This window comes from Camellia sinensis, chromosome 8 (genome assembly GCF_055761805.1).
Source record: "Camellia sinensis isolate YWXY chromosome 8, ASM5576180v1, whole genome shotgun sequence".
NCBI lineage: Eukaryota > Viridiplantae > Streptophyta > Magnoliopsida > Ericales > Theaceae > Camellia > Camellia sinensis.
The window spans coordinates 187677411-187693800 of NC_138968.1; the positions used below are offsets into that span (position 1 = coordinate 187677411).

General features: G+C 37.6%; 2 protein-coding genes across 2 annotated transcripts; both read left to right on the top strand.

The window, feature by feature from the left end:
* The first annotated feature begins 964 nt into the window (after window positions 1-964).
* LOC114275046 (MYB-like transcription factor ETC1) lies at window positions 965-2814 on the top strand. The gene is made up of 3 exons (XM_028217042.2): window positions 965-1872; window positions 2154-2244; window positions 2326-2814. Exons 1-3 carry the CDS (start codon window positions 1824-1826, stop codon window positions 2411-2413), a joined length of 228 nt encoding a protein of 75 aa, XP_028072843.1. The 5' UTR covers window positions 965-1823; the 3' UTR covers window positions 2414-2814.
* Window positions 2815-8094: 5280 nt separating this feature from the next.
* On the top strand, window positions 8095-9939 carry LOC145797522 (uncharacterized). Its single transcript, XM_082884821.1, has 2 exons — window positions 8095-8900; window positions 8986-9939. The coding sequence occupies exon 2, from the start codon at window positions 9102-9104 to the stop codon at window positions 9804-9806; it is 705 nt and encodes a 234-aa protein (XP_082740947.1). The 5' UTR covers window positions 8095-8900; window positions 8986-9101; the 3' UTR covers window positions 9807-9939.
* The last annotated feature ends 6451 nt before the right edge of the window (window positions 9940-16390 follow it).

A 16390-nucleotide genomic window follows, 5' to 3' on the forward strand; every position in this document is an offset into this window, starting at 1 on the left:
GGAACAATGGTTCAAAAAATCTGATCGTCCATGTCAGCCTCCGTGGAGGACCGAAATTGTTGTTCTTTTTTTTTTGTTTTTTTTTTAATTTTTTTATTTTAGGTTTGGATTTGACGTATTTTGTTTAAATTTTTTTTTTTATTTTGGGTTTAGATTTGGCGTATTTTGTTTAAATTTTTTTTTTAATTTATATTTTTGTCATTTTTATTTTTTTATACATTAAAATTAGTTATTGTTCTTTAATTTACGTTTTTTGCCTTATTTATGTGTATTTTAAATAATTTAATTTTATTTTTATTTTCATTTTAATTTTAATTTTATTTTAATTTTATTTTAAATATTTAAATAATGTAAATAATTAAAAATTTAATAAGCAAAAATTTAAAATAAATATTCAAAAAATTTAAATTGTAAAAATTTAAATAATTTAAATATTCAAAAAAAATTAATAATTTAAAATGATTATATTTTAAATTTAAAAACAATTATACACTCAAATCGCAACCAAACACATAAAATAAAACTGAGTTAATAAATTATTTTTAAAACTCATAACCAAACACATAACTCGAAACGCCATACTACTTTTGCAACTCTACACTCAAAAAATAATCAAATACATAATTTTAAAAAAATTAAAATATTTAAAAATATTTTTATAAATAGAGTTTGGATTTATTTTTATAAAATATTTTAACAAAAAACAAAAAAATGTTTTTAAATTTTTTTTCAACTTTCTTTGGTTTTATGGGAAAACGTGTTTTTTTGGGGAAAAAAGTTGACATTGAAGTCTTCTTTTAGTGTAGCCCAAATAGCCCAGGGGTAAATTGATAGTTTCATCCCTCTTTGTGCGGAAGTTATGCTCCAAAACAGAGGCTTTTTGTGTTTTGTCCGTTTGTGGTTAATTTAGTCAATTTTGTCAGTTTGTGGCTAAATTAGCCCACAACCCACATGCCAAACACAGGCTTAGTGTATTAATTGACGATGCGATATAATTTAAGATGTTTTTAATATTTATAATTTGTATAATAAATGAGGTTAATAATAATGTCATAATTAATATTAGTATATTAATTAATACATTAATTAATGTATATAGCACCACTCATAAAAGAAACGCATTTGAAAACACTACCCAAAAATTCTCTCTACACTATTATTCCTCATTCCTAGAACCCTTCATTATTCCTTTAAATTATTAGTGCTATCTCCATCTCATTATTATTAGTATTATTTTGACAAAATTACATATGTATATTTTTTAAAATATCATGACTAAAATTTGTTTCCTTTTTAGAATTTTCCTTGGCATAACGTGGATTAATCTTACCGGGTGAATGATAATTTTTTTAATGTATATTTTATATTATTTTTTCAATAAATTGAATGTGGGCATTTCCATTTTTACGTACCTCCATTTAATGAACCAAAAAATAGGGAAATATGTTCTATGCCGATGAGCATTGTTAGGTGGACTGACAAAATAAATATATCCCATATCATGTAATTCATTATTTTATGCTAATATTTGAAGAAATAAATTTTTAAAAAATAACAATAAGTAATTAATGTTTGACATAATCACCGAATACCCCTTAAAAACTGAATAATTTATCGATACCAACCGTTCCACAGCCGCCTTTTTCAACAACCATTCTCGTTGGTATCTCCCACCTTCCATTCTCTCTCTCTCTCTCTCTCTCTCTCTCTCTCTCTCTCTCTCTCTCTATTTGACTCCAAAGTGCCTCCATTTCAACATCTCCTCCAGAGGTTGTTCATATATATAATTACATTCTTGTTTTCTCTCTTGGTTCTATAGAAACATGGCTGACTTGGATCACTCCACTGAAGATACTTCAGGGGACTCTAGAGGTATACTCACCAACTACCCCCCTTCAAAATTACTTGGATCATGTCATTGTCTTCACTTAATAATTACAGTTTCTTTTTCCTCTTCTTCGCGTGTTTGGTTGGTGGTTGAGAAAAGGTGAAGAGGAAAACATGCACTTGTCAACTAGTTTGGGGGGTTACAGAGATCCCCGATGTTCCAAATTTATTCTCTTTTTGTTCTCTTAAGCATATGTATGTCTTAGCAAATCCCTTAATTGGCATTGGTGTGTGTGTGTGTGTGTGTGTGTGTGTGTCCAATGCAGATGACAATAATAGTCATCAAGGTTCAGAGCTTCAATTCTCTGAAGATGAGGAAACCCTTATTATCAGGATGTTCAATCTTGTTGGAGAGAGGTTCTACTTCTCCTGTTTCTTCTTCTTCTTTTTCTATCTTAGGAATAAAATTAAAGTTAATTTAATTTGTGGGTCCATCAGATGGTCTCTAATTGCTGGGAGGATCCCTGGAAGAACAGCTGAAGAAATTGAGAAATACTGGAATTCGAGGTACTCTACGAGCCAATGAAGTATTATATGGAAACAACATAGATGTGCACATATAGATAATGGTTTGTTGTGTAAAAATGCATTTTGAATGTAGCCAATTTGCATGATAAGAACTTCAAAATCGGTATAGGAAAAGAAAAGAAAAGAAGAAATAAGGAACAAAGAAAAAGAAAAAGAAAAAAAAAGCTAGCTAAATATTTACCAAGGAAGAAAATAGCTGTGATGGTAAAGAATTAAAGCCCATAATAGATTAGAAAGTGGATGTATATGTTGGTGATTTGACTGCGTATGTATGAATTGTAATGTAAGTTTTGAGTTTGTGTATGGGAGAGGGAAAAAAAAACTATAGCTGTGTATGTGAACTTATGATTCTGTAAATTTGTCCAACAACAACAAATACTCTGCAAAATGAGCTTTGAATGTCTTGTGAATTGTGATCATTCATACTTGTAGACTTTTCTGCTCTCTTGTGGGCTAATGTTGATCACTATATGTTTACGCCAACTAATCGCTTGAACACATTGCAAATTGTTTGTGGATTTCAGAGAGCATTCCATCGAATTGTTTGTGGATTATGAAGTCAAAAATATGTTGTTTCAGAGAGAATTCCATGAAATTGTTTGTGGATTACAAAGTCAAGAATATGTTGTTTGAGAGAGAATTTCCATCTGAGGGAATTTCTTGACAAAAGCAAAGAAGTCTAACGATTTATTATTATTTATTTATTTGAGAATTAGGAAGATCATTATACCCTTACCTCGGTTAAAACATTAATTGAATACAATACTGTAGAGAGTTAGAAATTAAACCCCAAACTAAGTATGGGCCTAAGCACTGAGGTCGCCCCAAAGAGGCGACTGAGAATAAAAAAGGAGCATGGGCCAAAGCCCAAGGGAAGTGGGCCAACAGTGGGCCGAAGCAGGTCCGACCCATTAGGGCTCTAAATGGACTCCACGAAAAAAAATACCTAAATCAAATTACAAAGGCAACACCTGCAGCGGTGAAATTGCGGAGGGAACATGTACAGCGAGAAAGTTGCTGAGGCACTTTGTCTCAGCGCCGCCATTCCTAATATCTTCGGTCCCGCCGCCATCTAAAGTTGCCGAGGGAAAGAGAAAGCCAACGCAACTAAGTTGCAGTGGCAACACTTGCGACGACCAAGTTGCGGAGGTCAAGTTGTGGAGGCACTTTGTCTCAGCGCAGCCATTCCAAGTATCTTCAGTACCGCCATTTCAAGTAATGTCGGTACCATAACTATCTGGAGTTGCTGAGGAAAGGAGAAAACTGAAGCAACTAAGGTGCAAAGGGAATACTTGCAGCGTTCAAGTCGCGGAGGCATTTTGTCGGCGCTGCCATCTCTAATATCTTCGATCCTGTCGTCTGAACTTGCCACGAAAAATGACTACCGAAGCAACTACTACCGCAGCAACTAAGTTGCAGAGGGGATACCCTGCCAAGGTGATAGCAGCCTTTGAGAGAGGTTTCCCTCTGCAATTAAAGGCTAATGCTTGGCACTGATAGCAAGCCCCAAGGCATTACTAGCCCAGGGCTGATAGCATGCCCCCTTTTTTCTCTCAAAGTTCATTTAACTTAGCGCTGATAACAGCTCCCAAGACTTACTAGTTGAAACTGATAGTAGGCCTAGAGATACCAGTTTACCGCGGTAATCCTACGAAGATGGGAGCAAGGTAGTCCAAACATAAGGGACTCCATTTCCATTACCCAGATCATAGACCTGCCTTAGTCGCACAGGCAGGACTAAGAAAGCCCCCTTGGGCTTGGCACTAAGGCACAACATGGCTGATAGCAAGTCTGGCTGTGGCCTTCGCTCTGGAAAGCTAGGGAGTTGGGAAACTGATAGCAGGCCTAGAGATACCAGTTTACCGTGATAATTCTACGAAGATGGGAGCAGGGTAGCCCGAACATAAGGGACTCCATTTCCATTACCCAGGTCATAGACCTGCCTTAGTCGCACAGGCAGGACTAAGGAAGCCCCCTTAGGCTTGTTACTAAGGCACAACATGACTGATAGCAGGCCTGGTTTTGGCCTTCGCTCTGGAAAGCTGAGGAGTTTGTGGTTAGGTGACTAAGAGTGGAGGCTTCACTGAGGTGAGCACGAACATAGTTGATAGCAGGCTAATGAAGTCTTAAGAACGCATGTACTGGCCAACTAGAACTAAGAAGACAAGTGCAGCGGCAAGGTTTACCGCTGCAAATGCACTTACTAAGGTTCAAGCTAAGAAGGCAAGTGCAGAGATAAATACTCCCGCTGCAACTGCACTTGCTGAGGCTCAAAAGGGAGTTGTAGCGCCAAACACTCCCGTCGCAACTACACTTGCTGAGGCTCAAAAAGGTAGTTGCGGAGACAAACAGATAGTACACAGTACATGTAGAGGAACACGTGGCACTTTCAACCTGGTGGTTTAAGGCAGAATATTCCATGTGATCCTCAGAGACACATGTCTTCTCTCTATTTGGCCACTTGGTGTCCTCTTGGTACTAAAGAAAAGTCTATAAATAAGACCCATTTCCCAAGGTTCAACAAGAAGAATTTTGAAAATTTGGGGAAGATGCTGTCCATTTTGGCACTGCCATTGTCTTCTTCTTGAGCCATTTGTTTCACCCTCACCCAGCTACACACTCTCCAACTCTCAGATAGTCGCTGCTACTCATTCTTCAGCCACTTCCACCACTATTGGACAATTAACATAGTTTTGCCTTCTAACCTTGAACCCCCCTACAAACACACACACACACACACACCATGCCAACTTTCCAAAGGAGTCCAGCATCAAAATTAATGTCAACAACCAATATAAATATCATAGTTGCATTATCTCGTCTTAATTAGTTTTAAAAAAAATTAAACGGTCTAGTCTAGTGTCAAAATTATGTTTATGGTTCTTTATTTTGAGGTCAAATGTAATCAGATTAACTTAGACTCTGTTTGATTTAATTTTTAAAAAGAGTTTTGAGTTTTGAGTTTTATTTTGAAAGATAAGTTATTGAAAAGAGTTTTGAGTTTTGAGTTTTATTTTGAAAGATAATTTATTGAAAAGAGTTTTGAAAATTAAAAATTTGTTTGGTTATGAGTTTTGAATATAATTTTGGAATAATTTGTAATTTTTATTTTTTTTTATTTTTTATTTTATAATTAAATAGATGTGTGTGAGAGAAAATTTGATTGATTGATGTATACAATGTAAGAGAATGAAAAAAGAGAGAGAAGAGAGGAGAGAAAAAAAATGACTGATCAATTTATTAATATAAAAAAAAGGAGAGAGGAGAGAGATGAAATAAAATTTTAAATCGATAAATCAAACATGATTTTTGATTTTTTTTTATCTAAATGTTAATTTAAAAACTAAACCAAACGATACTTTAAATCTTTTTGTAAATAATATGTTCGATTGGCATACAAGAAAAACGATTGAAATTATTGAAATGAATTCAAAATTAGCCCATCTGAACTCTCACAACAACACTTCCCAACTCATAAAACTGATTTTAGTAAAATTAGACTCAACGATTCTGAACAGTGGTCAAAATAATTTCTTTTCGAACACAGGTTGTCGGGATTATTGCTGGGGCAAGAATGGACAGATGAATCAAATTTTGTTTGGTGTAGACTCCTCTAGTTTTTAAATAATTAATTTTTTTTAAATTTATTTATATTATTTTATTTTAGTTCATAAGTTATAAATAGAAATTGTACTAAATTATTTTACATAAATTCCTAAAATAAAAATAAATTATAAACAACTCGAGTAAGTTCCATCAAACAATCAGTACTATTTTTGTGATTGACAGATAGTTTTGTTAATATGACAAACAAAGGGTTAATAGGGACAAGATACCTAATAAAATAAGAGGGTAAATTTGTAAATTTAATGATTTTTAATTTTAAGTGACAAACCAACTTCCAGAGGTGCACTTTTGGCCCACTGATTTTAAAAATCTCAGCAAATAAAGCATATTCTGGTATAAGAACTTTTAAGCTTGTTTAGAATCTCAACCAAATCCCACAAAAATCTATTTTTTTTAAATTTTTTTGATAATTCAGAATGTTCGGTTCAGTTACGCACACATCAATTAATTTGTGAAGATCAATCCCACCATCCACCAAAATTTACTTTATAATTAATTTTTAAAATCACACATAATATTTAGATTCATAAAATAAAAAGTCTCACTCACGCACGCGCGCGCACATATACAATCATTTTCATAGCAATGATATTTTATTTCCTAAGGTTTAGTTTTTTGCACTTGTTATTGTTACAAAAGAAGACAAAATAAAATAATTGAGCTGTCACATTTTTACAAAAAGTAGTGGAAAAGCATATCAGAAATGGCTCTACTCGTGACACCAACATGCATCATATGCATACCAAAAAAGTTTAGGTACACGGAGATAATTAAGTACAGAATGTGTAAATATGAGATAATATATTTTAATTATAAATATAAATAATTTTATATCATATTTATGAATTATGGGTTTATTTTTTCTTTGCACGTAACAGCTGTTTGCACATAGAGATGCACATATACACTGAGAGTGAGCAGTTCATGCATGCCACTTGTAGCAGAAGTAGACAACCCTCCCACCTGCATTATCACGAAAAGCATCCTCTCTATCATAATGTTTTACAATAATTTTATTGTCTTTTATTTTTATTTATTTTTTATCACAAGGCACATAAAAATAATTCAACTTAAAATAAAACAATATTAAAATATTACGGACTTCCCTAAATTCACACATCTGTTTCGCCACTTCTTTACACTTTTGTTACTGTTTTTGGCCATATACTCTTATATTCTTCATGTTTTTGATAGCCCATCTCAATTCTTGTTTCTGAAACTTTATTTTTGTTTTCTGTTTTTTGCATCTTTTCCAGATTCTTTCTTTCAATCCGTGTTTCCATAGATTTAGGTCTGGGATTTGTCTGTAGAACCCATAACTTAGGAAAAAACTGAAACCAGCACCTACCTTACTTTTTGCCAAGGTCCTAATAACCTTCAAAAAACATCTTCTGAGACCCACCTTCTAAGATTAAGCCGATATCATGGGTATGTGGAAACATAGGGTAAACACCCCCTCCAAACTAGAAAACTTTATACAGGAATTTGAGATCCCAGCCGACGTCCATTTGAGATTGGCTGGGGATGATGACTCCATCATGCCCACTGTCGACTCCATGCCTTTCCCCGTAGCCGCCTTTATAGAGTGTGGACTTCGGCTTCCATTAAACATTATGTTTCGTGAGGTTCTCCATTACTATAAGTTGAACCACATGCAACTGGCAATCAATTCCTATCGAGTGATCTTTGGTATTATAGCCCTAGCTAAACGGGAAAACGCTAGGATCACCCTTGCCGACAACCAATATTGCTATACCATGTGCGGCCTTAACTTGAAAGAAAAAGGCTACATTTATTACCTTAAGCCGAGGTTCACAGAATTCAAAATTGTAACCGACCTCCCAGACTCCAACAAAGGGGCTGGAGATGATTATTTCATTATCTTAGGGAATTGGGAGTTTGCCCCAGATGAAGACCTCCACCTCTTCCCTCTCCCACGATCAGTCTTTATAGAGGGTAATGGTAAGACCCCTGCATTCATACTTGTTTTACTTTTAAAGTCTTCTATATTTTATCTATTTCCTAATGTCTACTTTGCCTTTACTTTTGCAGTTCTTCCTCAACCGCCAAAAAACTTTCGTCAATCCTTTGTTCCCAGCAAGGATTTAAAGAAATTACTGGACCTGCCAGTTTAGAAGCGAAAGGCACCTTTGCTTCTCAACTTCATCCCAACATACAAATCAGCTCTCCCCGACGTCCCCAGGAAAAAGAAAAAGAAGAGCTTATCTCCTCCCTCTATTACAACTCTTCCAGCTGCATCAATATCGCGAACAGACCAAGGTTCGACCTCTGATCCAGCAGAACAGCCGTTGACCTCGGCTCCATACCTCATTCCACCATCCCAAAGAAAGCGTCGCTGACATCTTGTTCTAACAGCCGAGATGGGTCGCGCAAAGCCAGTTGCTAAAGACCTCCTAGCCAACATTCCATCATCCATTAATGAACAACTAACACAAACCCAACCTCCAGAAAAACCAAAAAGAATTAAGAAAGCTTAACCGAAGGCGAAAGTGACTCAGGTTGAGATTGAGGACACTTTGCCAGCCCCAAAACTGGCTCCAAGTCAGAAAACTGCCTCTGTCCCTTCGAAGAGGTCTGCCGAAGTACCTCTTTCCAAATCCTCTAAATCAAAAAGGCCGAGGTCATCTGCAACGACTTCGGGGTCAAAGAAACCAGATGCCCCCTGGGCCCCCGAAATCACCCTAGAGGATAAGCCCATAATGGCAAGCGACAGCGCCGACGATATCAATGTCGGCGTTGCGTTCAGTACCGCTCTACTTCTCCCAGGTGACCTGGAGCGGAACGCCCAGTATAGCGAGTATGAGAACTATGCCTTAATGTTACAGCACTCTGTTCAGGTAAACGTCTTCTACTTGGTAAAATTTTTTCTTTCTCTTTATTTCACACTTTGAATATTCTTTAATACCTCTGTTTTCTTTCAAGCCATCCAGCATGCCCACTCTTTCTCAATACAGTCTTTTGAGAACAAGGAGCGGCTTGCCGAGATGAAAATGGAGGTCTCCAGCCTCCAAAAGACCAACAAAGGCCTTTAGTCAAAAATGAAGAAATTGGAAGACCAAGCTAAGGAAGCCATCAAGGCTCAGACCGAAGCCGAAGAAAAAGCTAAGGCTGCTGAGGCCATTAGGAAGGTGGCTGAATCGCAAAGGAGAGAGGCCGAGGAAAAAATGGCCCAAGCTGAAAAAGAGCTTCAGGAGGCCCTGGCCACCAAAGAAGCTGAAATCAAAGATGCTGACGAAAAGGCGTACTCACAGGGTATGGCCGACGTTACTGAGGCCTATGAAAAACAAGTGAAGGAGGCATGCAACAAGGGTTTCACCCTTGATTGGATGTCCATTCTTAAAAAGCTTAATGTTCCTGATGACTCTCCATTACGGAAGGCCGACGCAATTCCCTTGCCATTTCCTCCAGCCCCAACTCCAAGTGAAGATATCGGCGAATCTGATGCTGAGGATGAGGCCGAGGAGGAAGAGGACGAGGCTTTGATTAGAAAATCAAAAGATGCAGATAGGGCCAAGTCCCCTCTTCAGAATGAGCAAGTCCTAGACTTGACTCAAGATGAAGAAGGTGATTTGGTTCCCATAGAAGCTGTTCCTGAGATTGTACCAGCTGGCATCCCTTCTGAGGTTAAGACAGTTGAAGAAACTCTTCAAGAAATTGACGCCGAGATAGCGGCAGAGAAGGAGGCCGAGGTGGTATCTGATCTTCAAATTCAACAATCTGGCGGAGAGGAGCCTCAGCTCTAAGTCTTCTTCTTACTTGTATCTTCTTGCTTCTTTATCTTAAGGAACAACGTATGTTCTTTGTATGGCCGATGTGCCCCCCTTTTTTCTTTGAATGTTAATACAACTTTTCTCTTTTATTGAATGCTTGTACTCCTGTCCTCTTTGTGCAATCTTCTCGGGGTAACACATCTTGGTTATGCCACCCGATAATTTACCTGGGCAAGTTTCTTGTCTCTGGTTTATCTTCAACTTGTAAATTGTCAACAAATTTCAACAAGTGGTAAACAATGATCTCGGCTTAACTTAACTTGTAAATTGTCCACAAATTTCAACAAGTGTTAAGCAATACTTTTCGGTTTAACCAACTTGTAAATTGTCCACAAATTTCAACAAGTGGTAAACAATGATCTCGGCTTAACTTAACTTGTAAATTGTCCATAAATTTCAACAAGTGTTAAGCAATACTTTTCGGTTTAACCAACTTGTAAATTGTCCACAAATTTTAACAAGTGGTAACAATGATCTCGGCTTATCTTAACTTGTAAATTGTCCACAAATTTCAACAAGTGTTAAGCAATACTTTTCGGTTTAACCAACTTGTAAATTGTCCACAAATTTCAACAAGTGGTAAACAATGATCTTGGCTTAACTTAACTTGTAAATTGTCCACAAACTTCAACAAGTGTTAAGTAATACTTTTCGGTTTAACCAACTTGTAAATTGTCCACAAATTTCAACAAGTGGTAAACAATGATCTCGGCTTAACTTGACTTGTAAATTGTCCACAAATTTTAACAAGTGTTAAGCAATACTTTTCGGTTTAACCAACTTGTAAATTGTCCACAAATTTCAATAAGTGGTAAACAATGATCTCGGCTTAACTTGACTTGTAAATTGTCCACAAATTTCAACAAGTGTTAAGCAATACTTTTTTCTTCCCTCTGCCCCCCTAATGTGAGCCTGAGTTGCACTTGAGTTCGCATTATACATGTATTTCAGACACAATGTCAAGTATCTTGAAAACAGAACTGAATCTTTATTTATTTATTTCGGCAAATGGCCAAGGAACAACGGATTTCTAATGATAGAAAATTTTTAAATTACACGTGTTCCAAGATCTTGGCAATTCTTTGCCCTCTTTATCTTCAAGCCGGTATGCCACATTTCCCAGTACCGAGATAATCTTGTAGGGTCCTTCCCAATTTTGGCCAAGCTTGCCCTCTCTGGGATACTTCTTGTTGTCGACAACTTTCCTTAGGATGAGGTCACCACTCTGAAATTCCCTTGGATTGACCTTTTTGTCGTATGCTCTGGCAAGCTGTTGTTGGTATGCTGCAAGCTGAACTGCAGTTTTCTCTCTTCGTTTTTCCAGAAAATCTAGCTCTCGGGCTAAGAGAACAACATTAGTTCCGTTTTCTACCCCTTGGGTTCTGATTCCAGGGATGCCGATCTCCAGTGGAATGACTGCTTCTGTGCCATAAGCCATGGCAAAGGGGTTTCCCCAGTTGATTTTCTCGACGTAGTCCAATATGCCCAGAGTACATTGGGCAGTTCGTCTACCCATTTTTCTTTTACTGCCTGCAGCCTCTTTTTTATTCCATCCAAGATTACTTTGTTGGATGCCTCTGCTTGCTCATTACTTTGGAGAAGACTTGGTGTTGAGAAGTAGTTCTTGATCTTGAATTTTGCACAAAAGTTCTTCATCCCCATCCTGGACGAGGATTTTCTTTAGTGCCTCTTCACTCTTCTTGGCTGGCTCCTTGCCGACGTCTTCTAGGACTTTCACGTCCTCTTCTTCAACTTCTACCTTCTCTGGCTTTCGAACGCTGCAAGTAGACTTCATTGCTGCCATGGAGCAACTTTTTACCTGCAGCTAATCACCCCTGACTTCTTCTATCCCATGCTCTGTTGGGAATCGCAACAGTTGATGCAATGTTGAGGGAACTGCCCCCATCGCATGCAACCATGGTCTTCCCAAGATGATGTTGTAAGGAGAGGGTGTGTCGATAACGGTGAATTCTGTCTTGATTTTCCTAGTACCAGCCTGCACCTCCAAGCTTACTGCTCCCAGTGGCCATGTCGGCGTTTTATTGAACCCGACTATTGGGCTGTTGGATCGTTCCATGTCATATGGGTGAAGGTCGAGCTCCTTGTAACATCGGATGTACATGATGTCACAAGAGCTTCCTTGGTCAATCAGGATGCATTTCACTTGGCACTCCCCAACCTGGAGGGATACTACCAAGGCATCATTATGCGGGTGCTGGACCATCTCTAGGTCGGCTTCAATGAAGGTTATCATCGGTCCCTGGTACTGTTCTGCCCGATGTCTTTTCTCTCTGACTTGATAGACAAGTTGTAGGTGTTTTACCTTCTGGGTTTCTCCTCAAATTTTGTTTTTGTTGACCTTTGAGTGGATTACGTTGATTACCCGAGGTCCTCCTGCCTGTGGCTGTTGTGCTGGGGGAGGTGGGGCTGCTGGTGCTTGAGGCAATCTCGCCCGTTCTTCCCTTGTTCTGGTTTCATCAACAAGGTCTCTCAGATGTCCTTGTCTTACCAGGTCTTCCAAATATGTTTTTAGGGCTCTGCAACCCTGAGTCGTATGTCCATCTGCATTGTGGTAGGCACAATGCCTACCAATGTTTCTTCCCATAAACTCTTCTAGAGTCCTTTCTGGCGTTCTGAAATAAGGCTGGTTTTGAATTTGATCCAGGACTTTGGGAATTGGGATCCGGAACACGGTTGTTACTGCTTGTGTGGCCCTTAGTTCTGCCTCTTGCCTGTTCGTTCCATTGTTACCTCGGCCTCGCTTCGGTGAGTCGTTCCCTTTCTCTTGTTTTATCTCCCTATTTGCCGATGTGTCTTCTTCGGCTCTGGCATACTTCTCGATTCTTGCCATGAGCTCTTCCATGCTTTTTGGCAAAGTTTTTGCCAAAGATTTCCGTAGCGGACAATTGTCTTTTAGGCCATTCTTGAATGATACGACCGCTACTTCTTGGTTACATTCTGGTATTCGGTTGAATACCTCATAGTATCTTTTTGCATAGGCCCTAAGGCCTTCATCCTTACTGATCCTCAAGGTCATCAATGCGTCCACCCTTAATGGCTGTAGCTTATTTGTCACGAACCGGGCCACAAACATCTCGGCCAGGCCTTCCCAAGTCTTCACGCTTCCCTTCGGTAGTTTATAGAACCAATCTGATGCAATCTCCCCGAAGGATGAGGAGAATACTTTGCAGAGCAATGGCTTGTTCCCACTATACAATGCCATTAAGTTCAAACATAGTCCGACGTGGAAGTTGGGGTCTGACTTGCCGTCGTATATTTGAAACCTCGGCATACTGAATCTCTTTGGTGCCTCGAACCTGTCCAATTCCACCGAGAATGGTGTCCTCAGCTTATCTGGGGATGTTACCTCGGCTTCGGCATTCTGCTGTTTCCTCTTGAGGTAATCTCTTAAGTCTTCTTTGCTCCGCCTAGGAGCTCGGCTATCTTTCAACTTCAGTCTCTTTGGTATACTACTCTCGGCCTCGTGGTGAGCCCTTTTCGACCCTTCTCCATGAGTTGTGTCGAAGCATAGTGTCTGCCCCTGAACATACCGATGTCCTCTGAGGTCTGCCTCCTTTGCGTGTTACGTCCTTCGTGATTCTTCTCTTCTTGGCTCCCTTCGTCCGACCTCCCTGGAAGGTCGGTGAGAATGTCTTTCGCTCCCGTTATGCTGGAGGGCTTCTGGAATTGCTTTCTGCCCTTACTTCTGGGCATTGGCTGCTGGCATCGGCGTGTCTTGCAGCGGGTATAGTAGCTGCATGACGTTATTTTGCATCATAAAGCTGACGATCGATTGCAGGTCTGCCAACTTATTTGCCATCTCTTTTACCTCTTCGTCCCTCTGCAGGCATCTATCCTTCCATACCTGGAGGTCATCTTCATTGTAGTAGCCACTTCGATCTGGATTGTTAGTCTGGCTGACGTCCTTTACGCCGGTATTCTGGTCACGAGTTTCTGCGTTGTATTCGTCTCCTGTGACATCAAGGTCAATGGGTCTCCCACTCCCAGCAGGAGTGTCGCCCCCAATGTTTTCCTTCTGTCCGTTACTGGCCATTTATTCTCTTATCTTTCCCACAGACGGCGCCAAATTGTGTGAGTGATTTTCTGACCACACTGCCCGCTTAGTAACCAGCTGGAGAGCACCGGCAGAATAGATGGCACCTGGCTGACCTGCAACAGAAAGAAAAGATTTCGGCGGTGGTTCGTCCACCCGGGGGCACTTCGACGATCAAGTCAGTATATCTCTCAAAGATAAATCAAGTGCTAAACTCACAAGCTTGAGTATCAAAAGCATACCTTTGATCCATGGGGGTGCCTCTCTTTTATAGCCAACATAAACCTAGTCCCACTAGAAGCCCGGCTGCTATGGATTCCCATTCCGTGCTTACTTTGGACTCCTCAAGAGATAAAGATAAACTCCCTAAAAGTTTTATCCTTATCTTAGCAAAGTTCCCTCTTTACTCTAGAACTCTTGCCCCTTATCCATATATCTCGGATTCCGATATCTTCCGAGATAACCTCGGCGCCACAACCAAGACATGTGGCACCTCGACTGACATGTCAGTGTCACCTTGTCACGTGTTGGTATTCAGAAAATACATCCCCACAGTAACTATTCAATAATTTTGAAGCACTTTTGTTGGACCGTTGTTATCCACGGTTTTTTTTTTTTTTCAAAATAAATTTTGGGAGTTTATAGCAAAATAAATTTTAAAATTTTGATTATTAAAGGTTAATGAAAGAATTTTTAATTTTTATTTTATGATTTTTAATTTTCAATTACATATAAATAAAAAAATTTAACGCGAGAGAAATCATACCAGTTAGGCCTAAGACCATCTCCAATTCAAATTCATATCTTTCATCAAATTTAAAATTTGATAAAAATGGTATTTCGATCGTTTCACTAATTTGGTATTAAATGAAAGAAGTTATATTTTTTTCATCAAATTAAGAGAGCATTTAATCTTTCATCAAATCTCGCAGATAATCGTTGGTGGACGACCAGATTGAGAAAGATTTGATAAAAATTTACACTAGACCAAATGACTGACCAAATTTGATGAAACGATCGAAGAGCATCATTTAAATCAAACTTTTACTCAAATTTAATATAAAAAAAAAATTAAGTAAGCGTTAGAAATACTCTAATAGATGACCCACCTATTTATATTTTACATTTCTCATTTATGCAAAATAGCATATAAATAATAGGATATGATAATTTAAAATTATTTAATAATTTTTTAAAAAATGTTATTTTTGCTTCTGACATTAGATTTATACCACGGAATTTATATAACAAGAGCATTGCATAAAGATTATTTATACAAACTCTTTAAATTATTAAAAAGTATTATTTTAACTCTTTAAATTATAAAAACTTATAAATAGGCCTCTTAAATTATTTAAAAGCAATATTTTGTCTCCTAAATTATAAAAATATACACATAAATTTTAAATTATAAAAACGTACAAATTAAATCCTAAAAGGGGTCAAATGTCAATAATTTAGAAGATTCATTTACATATATATATATATATATATATATATATATTTTAATTTAAGAACAAAATAATATTTCTCAATAACTTAAAAGTTATGAAAAAATTACTCATAAATCCCATCTGAGGAAATGTTAGTCTATTTAGTCCTATATGTTTTTTCATAAACCAAATAATCCTTTTTATTTGTAGTATGTATTATTGATTTGATTTAGTAATAATTGAGTTTACTTGTTTGTCCCTTATTGTGATTATGTTTTTGATGTTGTTTGGAGATTGAGTGTATGTGGATAAGGTATAGTTTAACATTTTTATTTTTTTTAGAAATTTTGTGGAATGATTGTGGGGATTATTAATGTTACCTTCTTTGTATTACATTATTGATGTTAAATCATTTGCGTTTTCTTGGAGAGGTGTGTGGGTTGTAAGGTTCACATTTATCTACATAACATCAGTCCAGAGCCACGTTGCCGTACCAATAAGCCTTCCACTAACAACCTATAACATTAGCACCAAACACCAACCACATAACATAACATCGACACAGTCCGACAATTCCCGACAATTAACAGCCACTACCCCCTACTATTACCAAACCCCACCAACACTTTCAGACATACATCCTCCCATTAGCCCTCAATATTACAAAATGCACACTCAATCATACAAGCATTAGCTACAACACCATGCGTCTGTTACATTACATATATGCACAACATCACATTTGCAATCAGTGGTAACCTCCAAACCCATGAAAATATTTACAACATTAACCAACAAAACCATATATCTGTCACATTACAAACATGCACAACATCACATTTACAATCAATGGTAAACTCCAAACCTGCAACGTGAACAATATCACCTAAAAACCTACATGAAACGCCAATTAAGCAAAGAATAATATTATATGTACCAATTAGTATACTAACTCGTATACTAATTGATTATGTGCCATAATTTAAGAGGTTTTTAGTATTTGTAATGTGATTAATGGGTGGGGTCAATAACAATGTCATAATTAGTGTTGATACACTAGTTAGTGTACT